The sequence below is a fragment of the Arachis stenosperma genome, chromosome 6 (genome assembly GCF_014773155.1).
Source record: "Arachis stenosperma cultivar V10309 chromosome 6, arast.V10309.gnm1.PFL2, whole genome shotgun sequence".
Lineage (NCBI taxonomy): Eukaryota > Viridiplantae > Streptophyta > Magnoliopsida > Fabales > Fabaceae > Arachis > Arachis stenosperma.
In genome coordinates, this window is record NC_080382.1 from 144,044,675 (window position 1) to 144,072,662 (window position 27,988).

The 27,988-nt window shown below is 28.1% G+C and overlaps 3 protein-coding genes across 3 annotated transcripts; 2 read left to right on the forward strand and 1 right to left on the reverse strand.

Annotated features, from left to right (window-relative positions):
- The first annotated feature begins 9,033 nt into the window (after positions 1 to 9,033).
- Positions 9,034 to 10,326, forward strand: LOC130936336 (peamaclein-like). The gene is made up of 2 exons (XM_057866392.1): positions 9,034 to 9,238; positions 9,522 to 10,326. Exons 1-2 carry the CDS (start codon positions 9,154 to 9,156, stop codon positions 9,704 to 9,706), a joined length of 270 nt encoding a protein of 89 aa, XP_057722375.1. The 5' UTR covers positions 9,034 to 9,153; the 3' UTR covers positions 9,707 to 10,326.
- A 1,157-nt stretch (positions 10,327 to 11,483) lies between these two features.
- On the reverse strand, positions 11,484 to 19,022 carry LOC130934914 (putative pumilio homolog 13). Its single transcript, XM_057864436.1, has 13 exons — positions 18,340 to 19,022; positions 17,526 to 17,688; positions 17,237 to 17,415; positions 16,287 to 16,545; positions 15,935 to 16,004; positions 14,077 to 14,300; positions 13,674 to 13,770; positions 13,491 to 13,568; positions 12,971 to 13,191; positions 12,793 to 12,886; positions 12,320 to 12,388; positions 12,052 to 12,274; positions 11,484 to 11,562 (listed from the first exon to the last, which is right to left on the reverse strand). Exons 1-13 carry the CDS (start codon positions 19,020 to 19,022, stop codon positions 11,484 to 11,486), a joined length of 2,439 nt encoding a protein of 812 aa, XP_057720419.1.
- Positions 19,023 to 24,591: 5,569 nt separating this feature from the next.
- On the forward strand, positions 24,592 to 27,732 carry LOC130935948 (putative cyclin-A3-1). The gene is made up of 8 exons (XM_057865889.1): positions 24,592 to 25,145; positions 25,670 to 25,902; positions 25,986 to 26,061; positions 26,252 to 26,328; positions 26,444 to 26,477; positions 26,624 to 26,773; positions 26,852 to 26,986; positions 27,124 to 27,732. Exons 1-8 carry the CDS (start codon positions 24,759 to 24,761, stop codon positions 27,199 to 27,201), a joined length of 1,170 nt encoding a protein of 389 aa, XP_057721872.1. The 5' UTR covers positions 24,592 to 24,758; the 3' UTR covers positions 27,202 to 27,732.
- The last annotated feature ends 256 nt before the right edge of the window (positions 27,733 to 27,988 follow it).

A 27,988-nucleotide genomic window follows, 5' to 3' on the forward strand; every position in this document is an offset into this window, starting at 1 on the left:
GGTTTAACCTAATTCTATATATCTCAAGAACATGCTTCACATGGAAGTAGCCTAAAAAAATAAAATAAATAAATAAAGGTGCTTAACGGGTGAAAGTTGCAAATCAAATAAAGTAGAGATTTAAAATAGTAATTTACTGCGTATAAAAGGAAATAAGAAGATTTTGGTGTAATTTTTTTTCATTTTAGCCCTCAATAATTCTCACCAGTAATCATGCAATAAAAAATATTTATAAAATAACGTTTTATTATTCAAAAGATTTGAACTCAAATTAACTCATTATTTAAAAGAATAATGTATTTACCATTTTGACTATTATATATTTATAATACACATATATTGAATAAAAAAAACTCGATTGATAGGTATGTAACTAGAATAATAATTATGGTTAAATTATGATAAAAAAGGAGAGCATCATAATGATGATTATCACTGTAACTAGAATTGATGGATTCATGCTACTATACTCCTTCTCATTTATTCACTTAATTTAATTAATGTAGGGTTGTAACTTGTATATTACATTGTATTGATCATTGCTACTTTCTTCAAACATTAAATTCATAACCTATTACTGCTATTAACAATAATCTTTGCTGATTTGTCATATATATTGACCTAGCTATAGGTGGGGGATGAATGACCTATTTAACATGGGAGAAATGATTTCATCTCCTAATAATTTCTCCAATATCCTTGTAATTATTATGAAGGAAGAATTATTGTTTCTTGTTAAATATTTAAGACATTCATAGTTTTTTACTTATTTTTTTTTCTTTTACTTGGTATATAAGAGAAGTATTCAGGACGATACTTAGAAGTTAGAACACTAGAACTCCGTTTATTTATAAGGACAGAATATTGAGACAGGATACTAAGACAGAAATACAGAGATATAAAATTATATTTAGTAGACGAGACATGAATAAAGATATTGTATTTAAAGATACTGAATTAGTGTATGTCGTGTTTATCTTGACAGAAAGGATATTAAGATACTAACGAGGGATATAATTTATTTTTTATTTTTTTATTATTCTTATTAATTTTTTATAATTATATTTTTTTATAATTATATTTTTCTTCCTGAATTTTATGAATGACAAAAATGAGAATAAATTAGATGTTCATAATTTGTTCTAGTTTATCATCAAACAAAATATAAGAACACTAATTTTTGTACATCTGTCTTTTGTATCTTATTTTCAAGATCTTGTCTTCTTATGATAACTCGTTTCATATATAATAATTTAGTGTTCAATTAGGGTGTTAACTTTTTTTAATCAATATTAGTTAATTTTTTGGAAAAAAAAATGAAAATTTAAAATCTTAAATTATTCTAAATCCTAAACTCTAAATAATAGATTGTACAAAAGAAAAGAAAGTTAAAAAAATTAATTTTACAAAAGAATACTTGACTAATTAAAATTTAATTCCCTATACTGATTCAATTTTTTTTTTTTTTGGTGATATACTCATTCAATAATTTTTTTTTTTGGTATTTACTGATTCAATATTTATGCTATTTTTGTTTGGACATGGATGGATTTTGAAACATCATAATAGTTAGACACATCTTCACATATGTAACCCAAAAAAGTAAATAAAAACTCAAAACAAAAAGTTACTTATTTTCTTTCCCAAATTTTTTATTTAGAACGGATTGATGTCTTAAAAAAGGGCCTACTCAATGAACACCCATATAACAAGCCCATCAAGGGTTTTCTTGGAACGAAAAGCATCATAGTTAAAGAAAAAATCATAGGCTTATACAATTTTGTTTTGGAATATAGATCCAAAAAGGCTAATCCATCATAAAGCCCAAGCCCATTCCAACTAATATTGTAGTAATAGAGCCCAAAAACAGAAAAAGAAAAAAAATTTCCATTCAAAAAATAAAAAAGAAAAAAAAAGAACCAACTTGGGTTGATCGAGTGGTCAGCTCACTCGTCCGCTTAAACAAGTGTCGGGAGTTTGAATCCCGCCTTGTGCATGCAGCAACTCATTAGCCAGCAGCAGTCCCTTAAATGGAGCTCAGATCCGCGACGAATTAGTTCTTGACTTGTCGGATTGGAGGATACCGTGGACAACCAAAAAAAAAAGAAAAAGAAGAATCTTGTTGTTGTTATGAGCAATGAACAATTGAACATAGAGATCACGGGTGTTAAGTGTTAAGGGAAGAGGCATTAAGCAAAAAATAAGGGGAAGAGGACAATAACTAATATTATTGTGTTTGAAGCATATCCTTGTGAAGGAGGAGGTGCTATCAATCCACTCTGGCTTAGTAATGAACTTCATAGCATAATTCTCTCACTCTCACCATGCAACTTCATTGGATCTCAAGTTGGATCCTTCCGTACATCTCAGATCTCACTAGTGTATGGTTCATAATCAAACATCATCTTAAAGCTCTATTCACTTTTAGTATATGATGATACCTCAAATTGAATTAATACTTTAAATAACGATATATGTGAACAAAACAATCTGTAATGTATAATAAAGGGATAAGTATTGTTTTGGTCCCTCACGTTGAGGGTTGGAATCGAACTCATTCCTGATTTAATTTTCGATTTAGAATCGTCTTTAACGTTTTTTTTCGTATTAAAATCGTTCTTTTTATTTTTTTTTTGGACAAAAATACCCTCACCACTACCAACATAATTACTTCTTCCACCACCACCACCACCAACACCAACACCACCGCCACAACCTCCACCAATACCACCACCAACACCACCAGCACCACCACCAACGCCGCCGCCGTCACCCTCCCCCCTAAACCTCTTCCTCCTCCCCCTCCCCCTCCCCCTCCCCGTTTTCCCTTCCCAGCACCCCCACCCCACCCCTTCCCCCCACCCCCACTCCCACCCCGCGTCCCCACCCCCTCCTCGTCTCCCCTTCCCCCACCCCTTACCTCCACCTCCGCCTCCACCTCCACCACCACCAGAGAAGCAGAAACATAAAACAGAAAATCAACAAATCCAACACAAATTTAACACAAGCAGAAACAAAAAGTCAAATCAACAAATCCAACAAATTCAAGCAGAAGCAGATGCAAAAGGTGAATGGCGGCGGCAGTTGGGTGGTTCCTTCCCCCACCCCCAACGCGGTGGTAGGAGCATGCATGAACGGCGACGTCTTTCTCTGGTCGTGGTTCCAGCGGCGGCGTTTCCTTTCTCCCCCCACCCCAACGCGTTTCCTTTCTCCTCCCACCCCCAACGCGTTTCCTTTGCCCCTCTCTCCCAAAACGTGTTTTTTTAAATTTTTTAAATTTTATTTTTTTTTATTAAAATAAGGGTAGTTTAGGAATTAAATTAAAAATTTTATTAAAAAAGACGATTTTAATACAAAAAACGTTAATGACGATTTTAATTCGAAAATTATAAGAGGAACGATTTCGATTCTGGACCAAAACGTTAGGAACCAAAATCGTACTTATTCCTATAATAAATAAAGTAACAAATAAATTTTTAAAAATTTACACTTTGAATAGATTAGTTCTTTCTTTAAAAGAAAATTATTAATAAAGTCTTTTAAAATAATAAACGTAGACAAGTTAGTTTAAATTAAAATATTTTATTATAATCATAATGGCTAATTTAAAAATAGCGTGTCCACATATACTATTTTAAAAGATTTTATTAATATTTTGTTTTAGAAACTAATATATTCAAAATATAAATCTTTAAGAATTTATTTGTGAGTTTATTCTAATTTGTATTAGTAAACACTATTAAATAGTATTATTTTCTGTTGACTACTTCTCACAATTGACAAACTAGACTTAAACGACTTTTTTTTGTCCACTAATTGTTGATTCTAATTGCATTGTTAATATAATAAAAAAATTAATCAAAAACCAATTTGATTTGGTTGGTAGATGAATTTATTAGTCGCTAACGAATTATAATTTAAATGACATGGTCTATTTTTATTCATTTAAAAGTTGTGAGTTTAAGCCTCACTTTAATTATGAGAAAAAAAAAAGATGAATTCACTAGTCTGATTAAATAAATATAAAAATTTTAAATATTAATTTATATAAATTATTGATTGGTCAATAAAAAAAAAACTGAAAATAGGAGTTATTATCAGTATTATAGCCATTATTACTAATAATAGAAGAAATAAAGTTTATAAAAATAGTAAAAAAATATAAATAGTAATTAACTAAAAACAGAGTTTGAAGCTTGAGATTCAACTAAGATGTTGCGTTTTGAAGAAGATAGTATTGGTAGTATCAGGACATGAGATATTGAACCCCAACTAACAAACCAGAAACAAAGTTGACTTAATTGCCCTTCAAATTTTATAAAATCAATCTTCACAAGGTTGCATTTGGGGATGGCACCGACACATCACGTGAAATCTAACAAAAGCGACCATAGACACTATACAATATTTAAATATTACAAATTTACAATTACATACATTAACACTTTTCTTTCTTTCTTTCTTTCTTTCATTTTTTTGTAAAAAAAAAATCACTTTTCTTTTGATGACATTCCAGAGTCTTCTAAAGGTCAAATCCCTATTTCTGAATTTCATGTTTCTCTGCCCTACCACCACTCAACTCACTTGTCTATGATTATGCATGAGATGTGGGTTTTTTTTTTTTTAGTTTTTAAAATTTTTAAAATTAATTTTAAGCATATTAATTTCAGTTAAAATACACTAAATTTTTTAACCGCACATACTATAAAAATATTAATATCCTATAATTTTATAGGAGCAGTAATAATTTCGCTAATGAATTTAGTAAAAATCTACAGTATTTCACATCCTATATTTACCATTAACATCTTTTCTTCTTCTTCTTCTTAATTATTACTTAACTAACAAGGAGAAAGAACTAGGGCAGGTATGAAGTTGCCAGGCACCACCTTACTCAGGGTGCCACATTATATTCTATAGGGAGCCTCTAATTTAGATTAGTTAAATGGTTAATTTATTCATTCAGTTAAATAAATTAAGTGTTAAAATTTAAATTTTATTTTATGTATATAATAATTTATTGATTAATAATAAATTTTAAATAAAAATCATATTCTTAGTCTTTAACCACATATATTAGTCAAAAAATATATTCTATAGGGTACTCGATTGTATGATTTGTATTACAAAGTTGGGAATACTTTGGATCAAGCATTTACTATTAGTACGAAAAGGAACAGTTGATGGGTAAAAATTTAGCTGCAGTTAACTTCATGTGAAATTGATAGTTAAAAGTCGTTAAATTATTTAACTGATTTGGCTAAAATTTTATTTAATAACTTTTAATTATTAACTTTACGTAAAATTGACTTTATCTGAGTTTTCAACTAATTGATAACTTGATGGCTAGTTAAAGACTTAAAACTCTTTTTTTTGGTTCAATCTTTAGTTTTTTTGGTGACTGGTTCAATCTTTAGTTTATTACAATTTGTTTGTTTTGACTTATTAGCTTTTACTTTACTTGGAATTTAAGATTGTAAGTTGATATATATATAATACCATTTCTTATTACTTTTAATGTAATTATTAAATAACCCAACAATGCATGGGAATATAATTTCAATTATATTAGGTATATATTAAAATTAAAATTAAAATTAATTATTAATATAAAATATATATTGAATAAAAATATATATTAAAAATAAATTAAATATAATAATAAATTAGTGATTAATTTTAAAATATACATAACATTTTGATGACCTAACCCTGTGCACCAGGTTAATTAACTACTTATATTAACACATTAGGTTGATTATATTAATATTATTGAAGTTTTTATTATAATAAGCTATGGTCCACTACTTCTATCTTGGAAGATTGGGTGCACTGAGAGAAGGGAACTGCTCAATTTATTTACTGGTCCCATGCATAATCATAAAGGACTTGTCATCAAGTATTTGCATATTGGTGAGTTTTATGGTGTTTTTTATTATGGTATTTAAATTATCTAATGTATTTTTAAAAGTAAAAAATAAAATATTTAAAATTTATTAAATATTATGTATTTATTTTTTTTAGTAAATTAAGCACAATCTTAAAGCTACCATAACATTTACCTTATATATTTTATGGTAACATATAATAATCATAAATCAATAAAAAATATATAAATAAAATGTAGTGTAATTTTTGAATTGGTCAAATTTAAGTTAAATTACCGCATTCTCATTAATTAACAAAATTATAATGCATGATCATAATTCATAAAATATAATTACTTAACTTTACTTCACATGATGAAAATTCACCTTTTTCTTAACTTATTAGCCATAATGGAACAATTAAGTATATTTTCACAACATATATTGAACTGATTATTTTTCTTTTCTTTGCATTAATAATAATATGAGTATAAAGACAGGGAACGAAATGCAAATTATTAATTTTAATTTTAGTCCCAATAAGAAAAGACAAGTTTGTATAAATATAATTATTTTATATTCACTTTTAATTTGCATAATTTCTTAATATATAGTCTATAATATATAATTAATATACCATTATATATAAAATTAGGAGAGTAAATAATGATAGCCTTGGTGGCATTATCCTTAAACCTATAAAAACAAAAATTTTAGTTATTAGATTGGATTCTTATTCTATGTGTCTGTATATATAAACCCTCAAGAAGTCATGACAAAACAATAACACAACAAAGATCATCTTAAACATTTTCAGATAATATATATAAAGAAAAGATAAAGAGAGAGAAATCTAGAAAGATCAAAACAAAAGAGTTTCGGTGCTGTTCATCCCAAGAAGTAACAACTCATCATACAATACAATGAATATGGCAATTAAATTGATATGCATTGCAAGGTGAGGTCCATTGAGAAATATTTTTGGATTTTTTTTAAATATCACCTAATATAAATATCATCCTACATTAACATGAGAATAATTTTGTAAAATTTAGCTTACTATTAACTTAATATTCTTATTTTAAACAATATATTTTTAAAATTTTTAAATTACGTAAGAATTTTTGCAATAAGTCCATTATATATAAGATGATATGATTTAATTTTGGTACTATGGGGACAAATGGTGATACTAAATATAGGGATTAATAAATTCAAAAGAAATGTGGCTTCAGAAACATACCAAAACCAAAACCAAAACCAAAACCACTATCCAGCTGTATCTAGCTTGCACCTTATTAGATGCCAATGGAATTTACCTCTAACTCATCAATGATGGTTGTAATAAATATTACTACTCAATTAGTTTATACTTCTAAACTTATGTTTAATGTAGGTAGAGTGGTATTTTAGGTACCTTAAGTAGTGTTTGTTTTGAGATATTGAGACAGAGATTGAGAGACTGAAATTTGGTATTATGTTTGTTGGTTCAGAGATTGGGTACGAAAATTTCTATTTTTGTCTCTAAAATTTCAGTATTTTAGTACCTCCAAAAAATAGGGACACTAGGGATTAAAATTTTTAAAGATGGAGACTAAAATTTTAATAATATTTTATACCTAAAATACTCTCATTTCAATTAATTAATTCTAATTTTATCCTTTGTGCAAATTAAATTAGAATTTCATTCTTATTTTAATTTTTGTCTCCCATTTTACACCAAACAGAATACTAAAATTTATTTCAATCTCTGTCTTTTAATCTCTATCTCTCAATATCAATATTTTTGTCTCTATCTCTTCACCAACCGCTACCTTAAATTTGAAAAAGTTATACATATCTCTTGTAATAAAATGACATTAAACGAATAAAATGTGTTTTTATTTGTATGATCTTGTTGTATAAGAAAACACACAAATTACTTTGTTGAATGAAGAATCTATTTTGATAATATGTATAATTTTATTTTCTTACGGATTATAAAAATTACATCTAATCTAACGTAAGATGTACTTATCAAGTTCATCATAGTAAATTGGTTAAATAAAACAAACAATTTCCTCTGGTGCTATTTAGAAGATTTAAACATCTAATCTGACGTTAATTCAACTTATAAAACACCAATTATATTCCTATTGGCCATATCCTTAGCTTTACCTCAATGATATAATAGGTATTGAAAAAGTCTAGTGTCAGTATTTTTATTAAAAATTGACCAATATTTAATTAAAAAAAGTAAAGTAAGTAATTTTATATTTTTAAATAAAATTTTATATTATTAAAATTATTAATGATAATTAATTGATAATTATAAATTATAAAATTTGTTGGCCTCTAACACTTTTCATAAATATTTTATCAAAAAGATTTAACAATTGGTAATTAGCAAGTTGATGCGAGTGATTAATTAACTCAATTCACTTGTTTATTTAAATAAATAATAAAATTTAAATTATTATATCAATTTATTAAATTTGATTTGCACCGGTCCGGGATATTTATTGGACCGAAAATTTAATGACTAATTCTTTAAATACAAAAATAAAATCTAAACGATTGCGTTTGTTTTTTAGAACAAGATAAGACAAAATATTAAAAATATAAAAAAACAGAAACAAAATTTAATATTTTGTATTATATTTAATAAAAAAGTGAAATAAATTATAAAAGTACAATTGATTTTCATTTTTTATTAAAAAATTTAAAATAAAAAATATAATAATAAAAAGTATAACTATAAAAAATTAATAAAAAAATAAAAAATAAATTATATTTTTTATTAATATTTTTATATTATTTAAATATAAAATATACTAATTTAATATCTCTAAATATTAATACAATATTTTTATTTATATTTTATTTATCAAATATAATTTTATATTTTTATATTCTTATCTCTATGTTTCATCCTTTTAAACAAATACAAGCAAAGAGAAGATTAAAATGTACAAACCCATCTATACTAACTTACATTGGTATAATAATTTATTAATTAATAATAAATCCTTAAATATAAAACTCGAATTTTGAAAAATAATGAGAGTCAAAGAATTTAACTATCAATGTAATTTTTTGTATCTTCCATGTATTTCACCTACCCTTCACTCGGTGCTATATAAATAAGTGCACTCCTTACTTCACATTCCCACAATCCAACAACACATTATTATTCAGTGCCACTCTCATCTAATTAACTCCATATATATCTTACAATCATTCATCACTTCCCCATTTTCTCAATTATTCAACAATATATAATAATAATCTCTCAAAGCCAAAGAAGATGAAGCTATCTTTTGTAACTCTTCTTCTTGTGTGCCTTGTGCTCACCTCTTCTTTCTTTGAAGCCTCAATGGCTCGTCCAGCAGGTATATATATTATTTAAAAGAAATTAAAATTAAATATTTTGTTGGATGTTATTATTTCATTTCATTTGCTAGTTAATTAAAGTGGGTCATATAATTAAGTGAAAACTCAAGTGAGGTCGACTTTAAAAAAAGTTGATATTTGAGAATTGTTAGATGAAAATTTAGTCAAATTAGTCAAATTATCTAACGACTTTTAGATATTAACTTCACGTGAAGTTGACTTCACATGAGTTTTCAGCGTATAATTATTCATAATGAAATTTGAATTTATTTTATGTGATAGTTTTGTGTGGGGCAAAGTGTGCAAGGAGGTGCTCAAAGGCAGGGATGAAGGACCGGTGTTTGAGATTCTGTGGGATATGTTGCAGCAAATGCAAGTGTGTACCTTCAGGAACCTATGGCAATAAACATGAGTGCCCTTGCTATAGGGACATGAGGAACTCTAAGGGCAAACCTAAGTGCCCTTAATTCAATTCATTCTTTCTTATTATACCATCTTTCGTTTCTAGTTTTTTATTCTTAAATTATAGATCCATATTAATTTCAAGAGTTTAAACTAGAAACTTAATATGTTATAATTAATAAGATATGCATGTTATTATTCCATTAAGGACCCTTATTATTAGCATATTAAATTTATTTTTCCTTTATTTTATTTATGAAATTATGATGTGTATTATTATTATCAGTGATGTTTAATTTTTGGGTATATTTGTGTATTTTGTATAGACGTGGTATGTATGATGAGAATGGGAATAAATGTGGGTCCTATATATTTTGGTGGTGTGTATGCATGTGAATTATTATTAATTATTATTTTGTCTTATTATTTGGCTTTGTTTAGTTAATAAAGGTAATTATTTTATAAGAAATTTTACTTAAATTTTTATCTCTCTTTTTGTTACAATATTTCTTTTATTTTCCTTTGTCCGTATCTACTAAGAGTTTATTATGAGATAGAAATTCTTGGGTTAGAATTTATAGAAGAAAAAGTAAGTGGTCCAATTAGTGAAGCATGTGGGAGCAAACTAATAATAATTAATAATGCTTTGTTCGTACTTGGTAAATGAAAGAGGATCCAGATTTATTGATAGGAAAATTGTATTGTACTGTGATAAATTAAAATTTATTTTCTGCCCTTTAAAATGTACTATATATTTGATGTAGTGATATTTTTAAATAGTATATATTTTTTTTTTTGTCAGTGGTGGATATTGTAACGGTGATTCAGGTAGGTAATAATAAGGAGTAGAGGAGAAAGAAAAATTGGGAAAATTGTAACGGTGAAAAGGAAATTTAAAATTATTAATAGTAAGTTATTATTTTTATTTATAAAATTTATAATGTGACAAATTTATTTATAAACAAAAGAAATTAATTATATCTCGTCAAAGATAAATAAATTATTATTTTTACTTATAAAATTCATCGATAAATAAAATTAATGTCTTGGTAATTTTGTAAATGGAAACCATTTTTTAATATAAAATTAATTTTATTATTTATAGATAAATTTTATGGGTGTTTTAAATTTTTATAGACGAAAATAATCATTTATTTTTTTATAAATATAAGAGTAAATGTTTTTTTCAGTTTCTAACTATTTGTTCGATGGACTTTTCACTCTTAAGAAATTTAAAAACCCAAATCGGTCCTTATCTATTTTGATATATATAGTTATATACGTTTCAGTCCCTATCTACTTTGAGTAAATGCCTTTTTGGTCTCTAGTAATGTTCTTTATGGTCCCTAATTAGGGACTAGAACGTACATATATCAAAATAAATAAGGACTGAATTGAATTTTTAGATTTCTTAAAGAGTGAAAAGTTCATCGGACAAATGATTATGACCGAAAAGGACATTTAGTCTAAATATAACCATTCACATTGTTTAAACCCAACAAGACAAAATATATTAATCCAAATTTCACAACTTTAAGTATATTGTCCAACACTTGTTTTGCATTTTGCATTATACTATGAAGGCAAAAAATAAGAAAGAATTATATCTTTCAAGAGAAAAAAAAATTTATTTGGAAAAAAAATAAATTGATAGCGAAGAGAGCTCAAAATCGAAATCATAGCAAGTAACTCATTCCCTAGAAACTTGAAGGGAAAAAAAATTAAAAAAAAGGTAAGCTATATGGAAATAATAAAAGTGAATCATGGAGTAATACTACTAATCAATACACACATATATAAGATATAAAGTGACACATTAATATGATAACATTTTGACAAAGCCTAACTCATAAATAATCTTCGCACTTTGTGAATGAGCCTTCTGCACACAGGGCACACTTTGCTCTCTCCATCCACAATCCTGAAAAATATGCACTCTAAATAATTGAAATTCTACATTTTTTAACACGGATATGAAAATACGATTTAGAAATTACAAGATACCACAATTTTTTTAATTTAACATATAAAAGTTAGTAAAATAGTTAACATAAAGTATTATAAAGACAATACAATGTACTTTATTAATTGCTTAATAGAATTTTACTTAGGTATAAAAAACTGAAAAATTAGTATTAAAAAGAATATTAAATCTAAAAATATATTTAAATTATGAAACGTAATATGTATATAAAAATTTGATATTTATGTAATAAAAGTGTAAAAAAAATTTACACAGATATCTAATTGTGTATTATTATGTCAAAACTCGTCTAAATACACAAATTTTATTACATGATCATATAAAAAATTTTATATTATCAATATATCAAAATTAAACTCTATATATAAATATATAATACAAATACTTGGATTAATTTAATTAATTATATAAAGTATGAATGCATACCTCTTTGCACAGGGAAAGCAAGTGGCAGAGTGGCCACAAGGAACAAAGAAACAATTTCTTTGTTCATCATAGCAAATGACACACAATTTCTCATCATATAATTCCTCTGAGGAGCAACTAGAAGCATCTTCTGATGATTCTTCTTCTTCATCATTTTTTGGATTTGGCTTCAAATGATGATGATGATGCATCATTGGTTCAGTAATTTCTTGTGATGAAGAAACTAATACATTATTATTGTTGTTGCTTGTGTCAATTGTCACATTACTATTGTCATTATCATTATCATAACCTCCAAGGCATCTCAGTATCATGAAGATAACAATTATGCAAAGTCCTACAAATTTAAAACAGGGCAAGTAAACTCTTTAGTTTAGTACAAAACATTATCTATTAGGCAAGTAATTATTCCACAATTAAAATATATAAATTTAAAATAATTAAACCTTTAATCTTGTTGAGCTAAATGGGTTTGCTTGATTTTCATGCTCTCCCTAACCCTGGCCCTTTTAAACCCAACAAATTTCATCTTCAAGAAGGAAAAAAAAAATATCATCTCTCAAACTTTTCAAAATAACACCTTTAAAAAGAATAATATCATCTCTCAAATTTCAAAAAAAATTATTATGTACTGGTAATTGGTGCAAATTTTGTTGTGAATGATAATACCTTATGCAAATTTTATACTAGTTCAATTTAACAATCTTATATCTAGAATATGAGATTTTAATTCGATTTTACCTAAAATAGCTATATAGGCTATCACACGAGTAATGAACGAAACTTCAACAAACCATTCTTCCTCGTTGTTGCTATCGTCGTCGTAATCATTTACCTGTAATCAATTCATCATAAATTTTTATAAACATGATCTACATTATATTAGGCTTTTTTTAGGATAGTAGTATTAACGTCTTACATTTTTTGGTGCAGTTAGAATGAGATAATATGTGTTGGGGAAGAGGAGGCTAAATGTGCATGATCCATTGATAGAAGAGTAGATGTTGTTGGCTTTGGTGGTATCATAAATCTTGGCAGAAACATTAACATTCAAGTTTAATACTATGTTCTTGTCATTCATGTTTAGAACTCCAATTTGGTACCTATCATCTTCCTCAATCATGTATTCAGCTTCATTACCTGTTAGCATTTGTAATATTATCATAGTTACTCCTTAAACCTGCCTATAATTAAGTAAGTAGAGATAGATAGTGTTAATGTTGCAGGTGTGAAAAATGCATGAAATTAATTTCACATAAAAAAAAATAATTAATTTTTTATCTTAAATTTTAATTTCTAACTTTAAAACCTCAAACCCTCTAAGAAAGAAGAATTAAACAAAAATTAGTTTTATAATAAAAAAAATTAACTAATATTAACTAATTAAAAATTAATTTCTCAGCTTAATTTTTTTATTATGGCAAGATCAATATAATCACCATTGATTGTCTCACGAATGGCAAGTGTATCAAGGGAGAATGTTTGTTGAGGCACCATTTTTTCAAATCTCCTTTCTCCTATGATCACAACAATAAAACTTACATGAAACAAAAGAAATAATATTAATCTCTTAATTAAGAGGGAAAAAAAAAAGCACTTTGAAATTTCATCTGATATATAACCTTTAATCACCATCCCTTCAAGCTGATTCCTGCTACTTGCTTGTGCTTCCCACCTCATACGAATTCTAGAACCCTTATTTAACCACAAAGAAAATCCCTAAAAATGAAGAATTAAACATTATATTAATCAGTTAATTTTATTCTTAACAAATATTTAACTTAGCATAATATCCATAGATTCAAATTTAATATCTTCTTAGTATAAAAATTATTTACGCAATTATATAAACATGTATTGACATATCAGTAAAAAAATTCGACTTTTTATACTATAAAGTAAAATCTTAAATATGACAATATATAGCGACACAATTTACCTCGCTATATCAGTAAAAAAAAAATTTAAATTTTTGTATTACAAAATAAAATCTTAAATATGATAACATATAGCGACGCAATTTACCTTGCGAGTATTTCTGGGAACAACTAAGAATCTTGAAGTGGTCCAATTTGTTTGAGAAATTAACTCAGGCTTCTGATTAAAGGCATAAAGAACAAGATTGTTGTGATCATTTCTCACTTCAACTTTCTCCACAAGAACTGAACTTGTCTTCATCAAACGCGATGAACTCGGACCAAGAACCAAGCGAGAATTACCATAATACCCATATTGGATACTTGCCAAAACTGCATAAAAAAAAAGAAAAGAAAAGAATGTTTACATAACATGAAAGGATCCTGATTCGTCTCGAATATTAAAATTCGATGAAAATTTTACATGCCACAAAACCAAACGACTAGGGGAACAAGCATGCATGCCAAAGTTTGTTGCCATCTTTGAGAGTAGCCATGGTTTGAAGTGGAAAGAGACATCATCAACGGTGTTCTGTGCATGGCTTAATTAATTAATTACTTTGTTGTTGACACTAAGAAAAAGAAGAGAAAAATTGATGGATAGAGTATGATGAAGTAAAAGAAGAGACGAATTGAATAAGAAATGTATGATTTTCCATAGTGTAGTTGCTATTCGTTCATCTAATGGTCAACGCAATGCAATAGTCAAAGGTTTGGTTAGTTAGGGAATATTTGAATGGTAAGTATATTATGTGACTGGTATTTGACGACAAACCTATAATAATTCATCTACAATTTTATTCTATGCATACACAATACTAAAACATAAACACAAAATTAGGATATAGCTGGAAATATTTTTTGTTAAAAACAAAAAAGAAAAGAAAAGAGTATGGGGTGTGATTCACTTTTCTATCTAATCATTATATATGGATTTAGTTTATAATGGGCGTTTCACTATCTGGATGAGGATATAGAAATAAAAATGTTTGATAAACACAAAAAACACTATTAAAAAAATTAATCAGGTGTTCCGGTGTAGTTGATCTCCCTTGAGTATAAGTTGTCCAGTTTAAATCACATTTAAATAAATTTTTTATGATAATATAATTATAAAAACTCGCCCAGTCCCTACATTTAATAAAAATAATGTGCCCAATAATCAAATTAATATTCACAACACACCCAATTCAACTTCTTCTGTAGAGTAAATTTTTAGTCCCTTAAATTTAAAATTATCTATATTGGTTTTTGAAGTTACATCATATTTGTTTTTAAACTTTTTCTAGTACTAAATTAATAATTTAAGTGTTGAATTGACTCTAACTTGTCACGCTGTACACATGACTAAACAGCGTTGTTTCGTTTTGACGCTTAAACAAGACAAAAATAAAAAGAGAAAGAAGAGTTTATATGATGTGCAAATTATTATATCTCTTTTTATTTTTTAAAATAACCTCGTTTTTACCTTATTTAAGAGTTAAAACAAAAATATACTATTTAGCCATATATCTAGCATGATAAATCAAATATAGCTCAACATTTTATTCGTTGACTCAACGCTGAAAATGATCTAAAAATTAATATGATGCTTAGAGCTGGATCTCGAAAACTAATATAGCAAAATTTTGAATCTAAGAGACTAAAATAATAAAAATCGTAAATCTCAATTGCCACTACAAAGATTTAATCCCATCTCATCATATATAATAAAAGGATCTTTTGTATAGTCAAAAACCTCTACATACAATTAATTTCATGCAGCAAATTCTTCTCTCCGCAACAAAGTGAACCCAAAAAATTGGAGGAAAATACTTGAAACTAGGAAGAAAATAACACAACAAATAAAGAGGTGCAGCTCCTAAGAGTTATGTGTGATATTACAGAGTTTACACATTAAAACATAGTCATTTATGTCTACTAAACATGACATAGGAATTTCCTCAATCGACCAAGTAGTTTCTTGCCATAATGGTTGCTACGCATCATTGGAGAATGTTGTTTAATCACCTTAAGCAGTTCCTCTCGTGTGCCACCCTGCTTAATTGTGGACAAATATATTTAAAAAAAATGTAATTATAGCGCATATCATACTACTAGAACCACATTTTTTCACATATCTTAGTGGATTCAATGTTTATTAAAAGTTTATGCAAATTTTTTTTATGGTAGAAGCTCTCGACCACAAAAGTAGAAGGTTTATAGCACAAAGTACTTATCAAGTAACAAACAGACAAATATATTTCAACATGAACATATTTTCATGGACTATTAAATAAAATAAAGATTGTGTAATGTAAGAAAAATGCTGGCACTGACCTTGGAAACTATGACTGCAGAACTGATGACAAAATTAGCATATGGATCCACAAGAAGCATTGAGACATTTGGATAATGCAGCAACTCTAAGATAATGCTCCTTGAATGGCTTTCCCCTGAATCTTGGAAGAACTTCTCCACAACATTGCTACCATACTTGTTGCATGACATTGACACAAACTTGCCTTCTAGCTGTTTCATCAGACTCTTTGTCACTCTTGCTATTTTCAGTGACACTAAATGTTGCACCACATAGTTCCTGATTCCATATATATGCAAGAGATGTGTAGGAAGTAAGAACTTTGAAAGAGAATTTGGAGAGTTAAAAAATTTGAAGTTGGATTCAATTTGACCCTTAAAATTTGAATGGACTTAAATTGGACTCCGAAATTTATAATTGTTACTCACATTAACCCTTGAGCTAATCTATATTAATGACGTATTGATTTGGTACATTAACTTGTTATGATTTGGATTTCTCAACTAGGTTCCATGTGATCAAGATTTATTAGAACTCTAAAAGCTTGATTGTTGTTCCAAGAGGAAAATTTTCAAATTAAAATTGTTATTATAGTTTTCGTGAGGATGTTGAGGAGCCAATCAAGCTCTTACGAGATTTAGTAAGTTTTAGTCACATGAAATTTAGGCGAAAAGTTCAAATATTAGCAAATTAATGCGCAAAATCAGCATGCCATTTACGAAAATCAGTTAGAAGCTAATTTTGGGAACCAAATTAAGTCCATTATAATTTTAGGAGCCAATTTGAGTTCAATTTCAAATTTCGAGGATCAAATTGAGTATTAACTCTTAATTTGAATGAAGATTACTTTCATATTTCACTTTATCATTAGTACACTTATTAGTGTCCTATTTATATCACAATAAAAGCTTTGTGAAACTTTTGATTATGACATGGATCAAACACGTTATGAAGCGAAGAAAACACAAACCCATAACAGTTTTCGGCGAGGAGTGGAGCATTTAGTATGATCCCAGCCATCAATAAATCTTTGGATTCACCAGGAGCATGGTCAACAAATTGCTGAATCACACAGCAACCACTTTTATCTGTTGCAATCTTGAAACAGTTGGTTGCTACAATGTTCATCATATACTGCAAGGAGAAGCTCTATAATCAACAAACAATCACTTAAGCCAGAATGGAACACTCTGATTCTTTCCACACAAAGATTAACCAATCATATGATGAAAACAAATGAAGTGATTGAAGACATTTACCTTAGTATCTTCACTTGAGAAATGCTTGACACAGTGATCAACCACATGAAGACCATTCGTGTTAGTAGACAAAGCAACAACACTTGGTGTCAGCGCCGACATTATACATAATCTTTGTTCTTGATTTGTTACATGCTCCAATAACTTCTGAACAGACCTAGTACTGCATTCAAGTTTGAAAAAAAAAACAAAGCATCAATTAGAAAAACTTGCATTAAGTTTGTTTGTACCTGTGAGATATGAAAATCTTGGTTGGCTAATTGATACCGGAACTAACAAGTTAGTTGTCTAATTGTTCTTAAAACATTGGGAGATAGAAATTTGTTTACATGAAGAGAAAAATAAAAATATAAATAAGATATCTTTATTATCAAATTTGATTAATTTTGTGAGATATCTCTCTAAATGTCTTTTATTAAAGCATGATATCAATATAAACTTATAACCTTGTTAGAATACAAAATACACAATAAAAATAAATTAAATAATATATATATTTATATACAAATATATGATAGTTAATTTTGTTGTTATTTTTTTGTGTGCATATAATAATATTTTTTATTTCTAAATCTTTTGTTTTTGGTATACATGTCCATCAAAACATAACACAGACGTGTATATAGGAGTCTATGTATAGTATTTGTTTATTGAGACAAAAATTATGAAAGACATAGTCATACATAAGCACCCGTTATAAATCTGTATTTACTATTTTGTGTCTCTCTAAAATGCTAAAACACAAATTTTTAACTTGAGACACTAATAAGTTTAAAAGAACAACAATGGTGAATAGAGGAAAAGACATACATACCCATGAATGTCAAGGCAAAGATTGACAAACTTAAGGACATTCTTAGTCGCATTGAAAACAATGGTAGTGATTTGTTCCTCACTGCAAATCTCAACCAACTTCTGAAAAACGTAGTTCCCAAAAGAGTGCCCCATCAACTCAATCACATTATGATCAACAAGCTCTTGGAAAAAAACAGAAACCTCTTCCTTTGATGTTAACCCTTTCATGGTGTCCTGCAAAACCCTGCATCCACATTGAGTCTTGGCCAAATCCAGAATCTTCCCCCTCAAATAATTCACGGACGAACAAGGACGCTGAGACCAACTCTGTGGACTCCTAGTACCATTGAAATTATTACGATGGACATTTCTTCTGCTATTATTACCATTGATCATCAAAGACTCATTCATTGGAATAAGTCTCGTTGGAACTGTGTTAGAATGTTGCATCGATGGAGGCACCAAATAGGATGAAGGATTAGGAGAAACAAAAGGGTACTTGTATTCGTACCCTTGTTCTTCTTCATCGAAAGAGAATATGGTTGACCGTTGACCAGAAAAATCAGGATTATTATTATTGTGGGGTGTTAATGAAACACGAGAAAAAGCCTCTTGAAGCTGATTCTCGTAAAAGGGTATCTGGTTTTGCCCCTCAAAAGCATGATAACGATGATAGCAAGAAGAACATGGGTGGTTGAACATGGTTGAAGAAGCAAGAGAAAAAAAAAAGGGGTTTGAAGTTTGAAGTTTGAAGGCTTGTTAGTGAAGGCAAGGTACATATATAGAAGGAGAGAAATTATTATGATATTCTTTTACTTAATGGTCATTTATTATTTTGATTCTATAATTAATAAGAGTTAGAAGAGGTGTGGTTGCAATGACTTTGATTCTGCTTTCTGCATGCAATATATGGCAAGTTTACATGCTCTGCCGAAACTACCTGGAAAAACAATGAGAGAGAACCAAAAAGATTATAACACAGTCAAAGCTTTATGCTGTACTTGCATTCAGATATTCATAGAGGGGGACATGCTTTTTAAGTTTTACTTCTTTTGTTGGCTTATACATAGCATCAAATATCATTTTTATACTTCAAAATAAAAAATATATATAATTATCTTTTAGGTGAAAATTCAAGTGCAGTCGAGTTCTGAAGTTGATAGTTGACCGACGTTAATGATATTACATTTAAAAGATATGAAATTGCAAAAATAGTTCTCATCGTGTTTCTAACTAACCTTCTTAAGTATGAGCTATTGTTTTCTGTAGCTGAAAACAATTATCTACCTTATGCAATTTTAAGAATAACATTTAGGCTATGTTTGGTTGGAAGGAAAGAAATAGAAAAGAAAGAAAAGAAATGAAAGAAATTGAGTGAATTTTTATTTTCTTTAAATGTGTTTGGATGAAAGGAAAATAAGAAGGAAATAAATATTATAAAAAGACAACTTTACTCTTGTATTATAAAATACATTGAAAAAAGCGAAGGGGTAATATTGGAAGTTGTGAGAGAAAATAAGTTTTCCCTCTTTTTCTTTTCAACATTGGAGTCCCACCATTTTTTTCCACCCCTTTTCTTTCTTCCCCAATTTTTCTTCGTAACCAAACAATGAAAAATGATCATTTTCCTTCCTCTTTTCTTTCCTTCTATTTTCTCTTCAAACAAACATAGTGTTAAACTTTATTTCGATATAGGAAAGATTGAAAATAAAAAAAATAAGAGGAAAAAAATGAAAAGAGAAAAATAGAAGAAAAAAGTGAAATTATTTATGTGCTGTTTGGACGAAGAGAAAATAAATGGAAAGAAAATATTCTTTTATTTTGATAAAAAGAAAAAAATTATAACAGTATAAAATTACATTAATATATTTATAATAAAGTATAAATATTTTTTTATTTATATTTTATTGTATTTTATAAATATTATAATTTTATATATTTGATTTAAATTATTTATTTAATACATATATAATGTTTAAATATAAATCTCTATTATAATAATATAGTAAAATTAAATTTATATTAATAATTATTAATAATAATAAAACAGTAGATAACATTTTAAATACACAAAAATAATATTTTTTTCTATTTTTTTGGTAAAATTCACACAAAAATTTGTCATTCTTCTCATTTTCTTTGACATCTAAATAAAAGAAAATAAAATTTTTTATTTAACTTTTTCTTAAACCAAACATAGTGAAATTATTTTTAGAACCTTAATAATTTATTTTTATTATTAATTATTATATCAACATCATTGTTGATAATTATTATTCGGAGAGAAATGATGAAGTTAATAAATCGAGTCATTTTGTTAGATTGACCGATGCTTCCTTCTTTAGTTTATCTATGTTTCTAAGTTTTCTAGAATGAGAACTGCTAGTTATTTTAAAATTACGTTCAAACGAGTTTTTTTTTTTCCTGTGTCTTTTTCATTTATTTTAACAAAATTTTTTATTATTTATCTTTAGACTATTTGATCAAATAATTAAATTTAGTTATGGAACATCACTATTTCAGAATATCATTTATTTGCACAAAATAAGTAATATTTAGAGAATATTTTATTATGTATTTAGCTTTTATAACTTACAATGAATACAAAATTTAATTTACACAATTTTATAATCTCAGCAATCTATGTGTTATCTATAATATTTATTTTTTGACAATTATGTAAAATGTTTTAAAATAAATTGTAAAGTGGGGAAAGAAGTAGGGATAAGAAAGAAGAAAAAGAAGATGATAAAAGGTCCAAAATATTCACAAAAAAGGTGAGTGCAAATATCACACTTGTGGTTACCAAAGCTGTGTTTATGCAGATTCAGTTTTGTTTTTCTCTCTCTAGGCTGTGTCACCTATACATCTGGACTCATCCTTGACCATCGCTTTCACCTTCACCCCAACTCACTCTTGTGCTAGCAGAACAATGTGTGCCCTTCCCCTTCTTTTTTTTTTCCCCCAATCAATACCCGCCAATATTTTTGTCTGTTGTAAAATAAATAAAAAATATAAAATATAAATAAAAAATTATAGTATTAATATTTATTAATATTATTATTTTAATATAATAAAAATAATTTATATGTATATTTACTAATATATATAACAACGTATAATATAATAAAAAATTATAATTTGATCGACATATCATATATAATTTAATTATTTTATTTAATTTAATTTTAGTCTATTGTTTATGTCGAAAAAATTCTACAACAAATATTATAGGGTATCAATTCTATAGTTAAACAAGGAAAAAATATATGAATAATAGATTAATAAAAAATAAACATTATCTATATTTGTGTATAAAGATAATTGTAGTTGTTTGAACATTTTGTCTTTCTTATAGTTTTGTTTTGTCTCTCTCAAAATTTAAGTTGGTCTATTCAAGTTACATTTTTTTTTATAAATTTTTTAAGTATTAAATTATAATTTTTTTATTATATAAAAATAACAAATAAAAATATAATGACATAAAATAATTAATAAAAATATGATTTGATATATAAATATATTATGTAATATTATAAAAAAAATAATATAATATGGTCAATAAATATTGTTATTTTGACTACATTTTTAAAGTGATTTTTGAGATAGATTGACGTTGTGCATTAAAATTATTTTTGAGATTTCAATTGTACCAATTATGTCTTTGAAATTGAAAAGAATGCATCATATTAGTTTTTTACCCGTTTTCTATTAACGACACACTAACGTGGCTTGATGACGTGGACCTTTGGTGACACATGTCCCCTCATGGTTTGGCTACGTGTAACGATATGACGACGTGTCGGTCGGCGACACGTAACATGCTGACGTAGATGGTTATGTCACGTGTCACTATGCTATTTTGCCACATGTCGGATTCTGCCACGTGTTACAATCCTATTTGTCCATGTGTCATCCACTATGCCATCATTACATATGCACCAAATTGGTCTTTTTGTATCAATGACTCATTTTAGTTCTTAAAATTGAATGTCGTACACCAAATTAGTTTCTTTATCAGTTTTTTCTCTTTTTTTTTATAAATTCAAAATTTTTAATATCTTTGAATACACAAATTTTAATTTTATCTTTTCACAAGTTATTTAAATACAAGTACTTTTATAAAATATTTTTAAAATTTTAGTTTTAATTATACAATTTTTTATAATATTTTATTAAAAGAATTATATGAGATATTGATATTGATTTATTAGACCATCTCCAGTAGGGAACTCATTCTAGTCCCTATTTATGGCCCACCTGTCATAGAAAGTAACTCCACATCAGCTTTTGCATCATTACCAGTAAATAGGAACTCAAATAATCTCTCTCTTCTCCATTAGAAGGAACTAACTTTAGTTCCTATTGTGGTCCCACTTAATTAATTAATTAAAGTAATTAAAATAAATATAATTATTATTTTTTATAATAATATTATTTAAATTTATAAATTTAAAATAATTTAATATTATAAAATATTAAAATAAATAACTTAAATTTGGTTAGTATTTTAAATTTTATAAATAAAAATAAATAATCCAACTAAAAATTATTTTATAATATGTAAAAATTAAACTTATTTTTTATGTAAAATAAATTTAATTAATTATGATTTAACATAATTATTTATATTAATTATAATTTAATATAACTAATTATTAAATAATTAATATAAATAATTAATTAAATAGAGATATAAGTATTTAATATAATAAATTATTATAATTATTAATAAATTAATTATAATTTAATTATTTAATATATATATTTAATATATATTTTTTTAATTAATTTACCACATGTCATGATTTTATTGGTTGTTGCAAGTCCCTATTTAGAGGGACTCTCAACCTTGATCCACGTGAAGAGCCCTCCTTCCCTTTTCACTCCAATGGTAATTGAGTCCCCATATATTAAAAGAGGAACTCTATTTCTTAGCATTGGAGTTGCTCTTAAAGAGTGTAAGTTAAAATAATAATAATATTTTTTAATACAAACTTTATAATATTTAACACCTTAATAAATATTTTAAGAATACTTGATAAGAAACTTGTTAAGTAATATAAATTCATTATTCCCATCCGTTTTAAGAACGTCCAATTCCCTATATAATTGACTTCTCACTAAATTAATAAGACATATTTATACAGTTGATTATAATAATTTATTTTATTTATAACTTAGTTAGGCGGCCTTTTCATATATTACATTATTAATTAATATAAACACTTATTGTAACCATAGCTTGACTAATATTAAAACAGATACAAATAAGCACAAGAGGTAATAATAAAGTTTTAGATTTAACTAACATGTGCTCTAATGATACAAGTTAAAATTATTAATTAAAAAATTTATTACAAAAAATTGTATAATAAAAAATATAATTAAAATTAGTGTATAAAAAATATTGAGAATTTAAAATTTATAAAAAAAGAAAAAAAACTGATGAAGAAACTAATTTAGTGCATGATATTCAATTTTAGAGACTAAAATTAATCATTTGAAGCAAAGTAAGTGACTAATTTAGTGCCATATGTTACGTGGACAAATAACATTGTGCCACGTGGCATAACCATCCACGTTAGCATGCCACGTATCGCTGATTAACACGTCATCATACTGTTATATGTGACCAAACCATGAAGTGACATATGTCACTAAAGGTCCATGTCATCAAGCCACGTCAGTGCGTCGTTAACGGAAAACGAGTCTGGGACTAATATGGTACAATTTTTCTAATTTTAAAGACGTAATTAGTACAATTAGAATTTCAAAAACGATTTTGATATACAGTGTTAATCTCAGAAACCACTTTAAGAATTTAATCTATCATTTTAAATCAGCAATAATTTATACTTATATTTACAAGAATGTATACTCATAAATCATATAATTTTTGTTTATATTTACTAAAATTTACCTACAAGAATTAACACAACTTGTACATATAAATTAATAAATTCATTTGTTAAAAATAATTTGATATTTTTACTAACTAAATATTGGCCAAAATTATTAAAAACTACTAACCCAAATTTTTTTGTTATCAAAAGATTGAAATAAAAAAATGGATGTGTTAATCAAATTTGTATTATTTGTTATCTTATTATTAAAATTTTGTGAGCCCAAGATTGTGGTATAGATGGACCTATTATGTACATTTGACATAATTAACTAATATATCAGAAAAGGGCAATGAATAAGAAGACTGATACTCGTGATCCCCCTTTTTCCCTCCTGCTGCTGAAAAAGAACATCGCGAAAACCACAGTGCGAGCGGGAACACCCACCAAACCAAATATTTTCAAAACCACGCGCTCCTTCTTCTTCTTCTTCTTTCTCTTCTTTCTTTCTTAAACCCTTTCTCAAACCCCTTCTCTTCAACACTCCCTCCTTACTTTCACTCTCCATTAACCCATTCTCATTCCCACTCGCATGGCCCACCAAGAGAACCCCACGCGCCCTCAGCGCGAGGCCAAAAAGAGGGCAGCAGCTGCACTCTCCGAGCTCCAAACCGGCGCGTCCAAGAAGAAGCGCGTCGTGTTGGGCGAACTCACTAACATCAGCAACTCCAGCGTTGTACCACCACAACCACAACAACCTGCCAAGCCGGTTCTCGATAACCGCCGGTTTAGTCAGAACGAGGAGAAAATAAAAACCACCACTACCAGGGGAAAGAAGAGAACGGTCGGGAAAAACCAGAAACCGGCGGTGACTCCACCGGAAACTGTTGACGCCGCAAAGAAGCCGGAAGTTACTGTTGATCCGCAATTATGTGCTCCTTATGTGTCTGATATCTACGATTATCTTCGTAAAATGGAGGTATTTTTCGAATTTCATTTCAATTTAGGGTTTTACTATTTGGACCAAATTCTACATTACGTATATTTATAATCAATTCATTCAATTATGCTTGCTTTTTTACTATAGTAGAGTAATTAAATAAAGAAGAACAGGGTGTGCCTTATTTAGCTAATTTTACTCATAAATTCAGATAGATTCAACGTTAGTTTTAATAATGGAGTCTATATACTAGATAGTGCATTAGTGCTTCCATAATGTTATGGTTTCAAGTGTTTGATGCAATTCACGTGAAACAAATGGCAATGAGCCCTTAGAAGGAAATTCAAAATATATAATCTGACAAGTTCGTCAAGTGAATGGAAATAAACCCACAATAATGGTACCTAAAATGTTATAGGTTTCGATCATGAATTTTTTACCCTTGATGTTCTTGCCCCCCAAGTTTGTATAAATTGGAAAACTCTGGCAATTGTTTGTGGATTTTGCAAGGTTGTTACTTTAGCTAATTCAGTTTTCATGTCTTATTTGTTGTGGGAGTTTAGGAAGATCCAAGTAAGAGGCCATTACCAGATTATGTGCAGAAAGTGCAGAGGCATGTGAATGCAAACATGAGGGGTGTTCTTGTGGATTGGTTAGTAGAGGTTGCCGAGGAGTACAAGCTTGTTTCCGATACCCTTTACTTCTCAGTTTCATACATTGACAGATACTTGTCTTTGACTGCCTTATCAAGTCAAAAGCTGCAGTTGCTTGGTGTTTCAGCAATGCTTATTGCATCGTGAGTTTTCTTCACCATTGAGTTTTTTATTGTGTGTTTGTTTAGTTTGGTTCTCTGACCTTGTTTAGTTGTTTTCATGGTAGAAAATATGAGGAGATAAAGCCACCTGAAGTGGAAGAATTTTGTTACATTACAGACAACACCTACACCAAGGATCAGGTGATTCTATGTCCTCACTTGATTCCATTTGTGTGTGTATTATTAGATACTTAGAAGTAGCATTGTATTTTTAATTTTGCTATATTTTTAGATGTTAAAATTAAGCAAGTTGGTTTGTTATAAGCTTCTCAATGTTTTTGCTTATTCCTGGCTCTTGTTAAATTTAGTTTACTTTTGGTTATTTTTGAAGGTTGTGGAGATGGAAGCTGATATATTGAAGTCTTTGAAGTTTGAATTGGGTGGTCCAACAGTAAAGACCTTTCTAAGGTGCATGCACATGTGATTCATTGAATCTTTCATCGACGTATTGAATCATCTTTTCTTAGCTATATTTTTTGTCATTGACATGTTGGCTCGCTTTGCATTTCATTTGTCTGTGCAGAAGATTCTCTAAAGTTGCTCAAGAGAGCAAAGATGTAAGTGAACTCTTGTTTCAATGTACTAGTTGCTAATTTCTAGAAAGCATGTTAGTGACAGTAATTTACTCTATACTAATGAAACTGCCAAAAATATTGTTTCTAGTTTATCAGTTGATTAACATTATTCCTGTTTCCTGGTGCAGACATCAGACTTGCAATTTGAGTTTCTCACTAGCTACCTCGCAGAGCTCAGTTTGTTGGATTATAATTGTGTGAAATTCTTGCCTTCTTTGGTGGCAGCATCTGTTGTATTTCTAGCAAGATTTATGCTAAGCCCAAAGAAACATCCTTGGGTAATGTTTCATTCTTCTAAATCACAGATTCAATATCCAAGTTGGATTCAATTACTAAATTAAATGTTTTATTTACAGAATGCAGCACTTTATCAACTCACTAGATATAAACCTGCCGAATTGAAGGAATGTGCTCAAAATATACATGATCTGTACCTCAGCAGGAGAGGTGGCTCTTTGCAAGCTGTGAGAGAGAAATACAAACAACATAAGGTAGTTGTTTTCCACTAATTATGAATTCAATGTAATCTGTCCGACCTTTTGTGAAAAAGAATTTTTCTCAAATTTAATTTCATTCGGCTTGTCATATTGGAGGCAGTTATACTAATTTAAGTTAATTTTGGTAACAGTTCAAATGCGTGGCCACAACTCCATCACCTCCAGAGATTCCCGTTTCTTATTTTGAATTTAGAGTGGCAGATCCATAGGTAACAGTTACATGGGATTTTTTGCTATGGCTTTGGGTTTAACTATTGGTGGAGGCATGAGAAATTGGACTGCTAACCCCAGAAGATGAGTTTCATTTGCATTGGCTAATGCTCATTGTAAGTGCTTGCCATGAAATCTGGCTGTTTAATGTATCGATACTTTTCCTTGCCTCACTGACCTCAACTGATCTGGTATATGATGTGAGATAAGTTTCATTAGTTCAGAACTAGGTTTCTATTTTTCAACATTAAGGTGTTTAAAGTTCTAGGCAAAGTTCAGTTTAGGTGCTCAGAGTTCTGTGTATGTATAGGGAAGTATATGGTTTTCATGTTCACATCTATGACAACAGAGCTCTGATGTTCAGAAATCATTTTTTCAGCAGTAAACTAGTGTTGGATTGGTTATTTTACACCAATGTGCTTTGAGCATTTGACTTGTGTCTATATTCTGGAAAAAATGTCGTTAATAGAATATCACTAATCATTTGTCCTTAACCTTTTGGTTTTGGATATCAGTTGATTCATTTCTATATGTTCCATGTTGGTGCTGTGTTGCAAATCTTTATATGGCAAATGTTAAACCTTTAAACTTGAACGGAAGACAAGAGTCATGTGAAGTAAAACATTTATAAGTAGTGTAACAATCTGAATTATTAGTGGCTAATTGATCATTTATATTGTTTAGACATAGAGTGATATTCCTTTCTTTACATTTGATCACATGAATAGATGTGTGGGTGGGGAAGAGCACAAATATATAGTACTGATTTATATGTTGATTTAATTT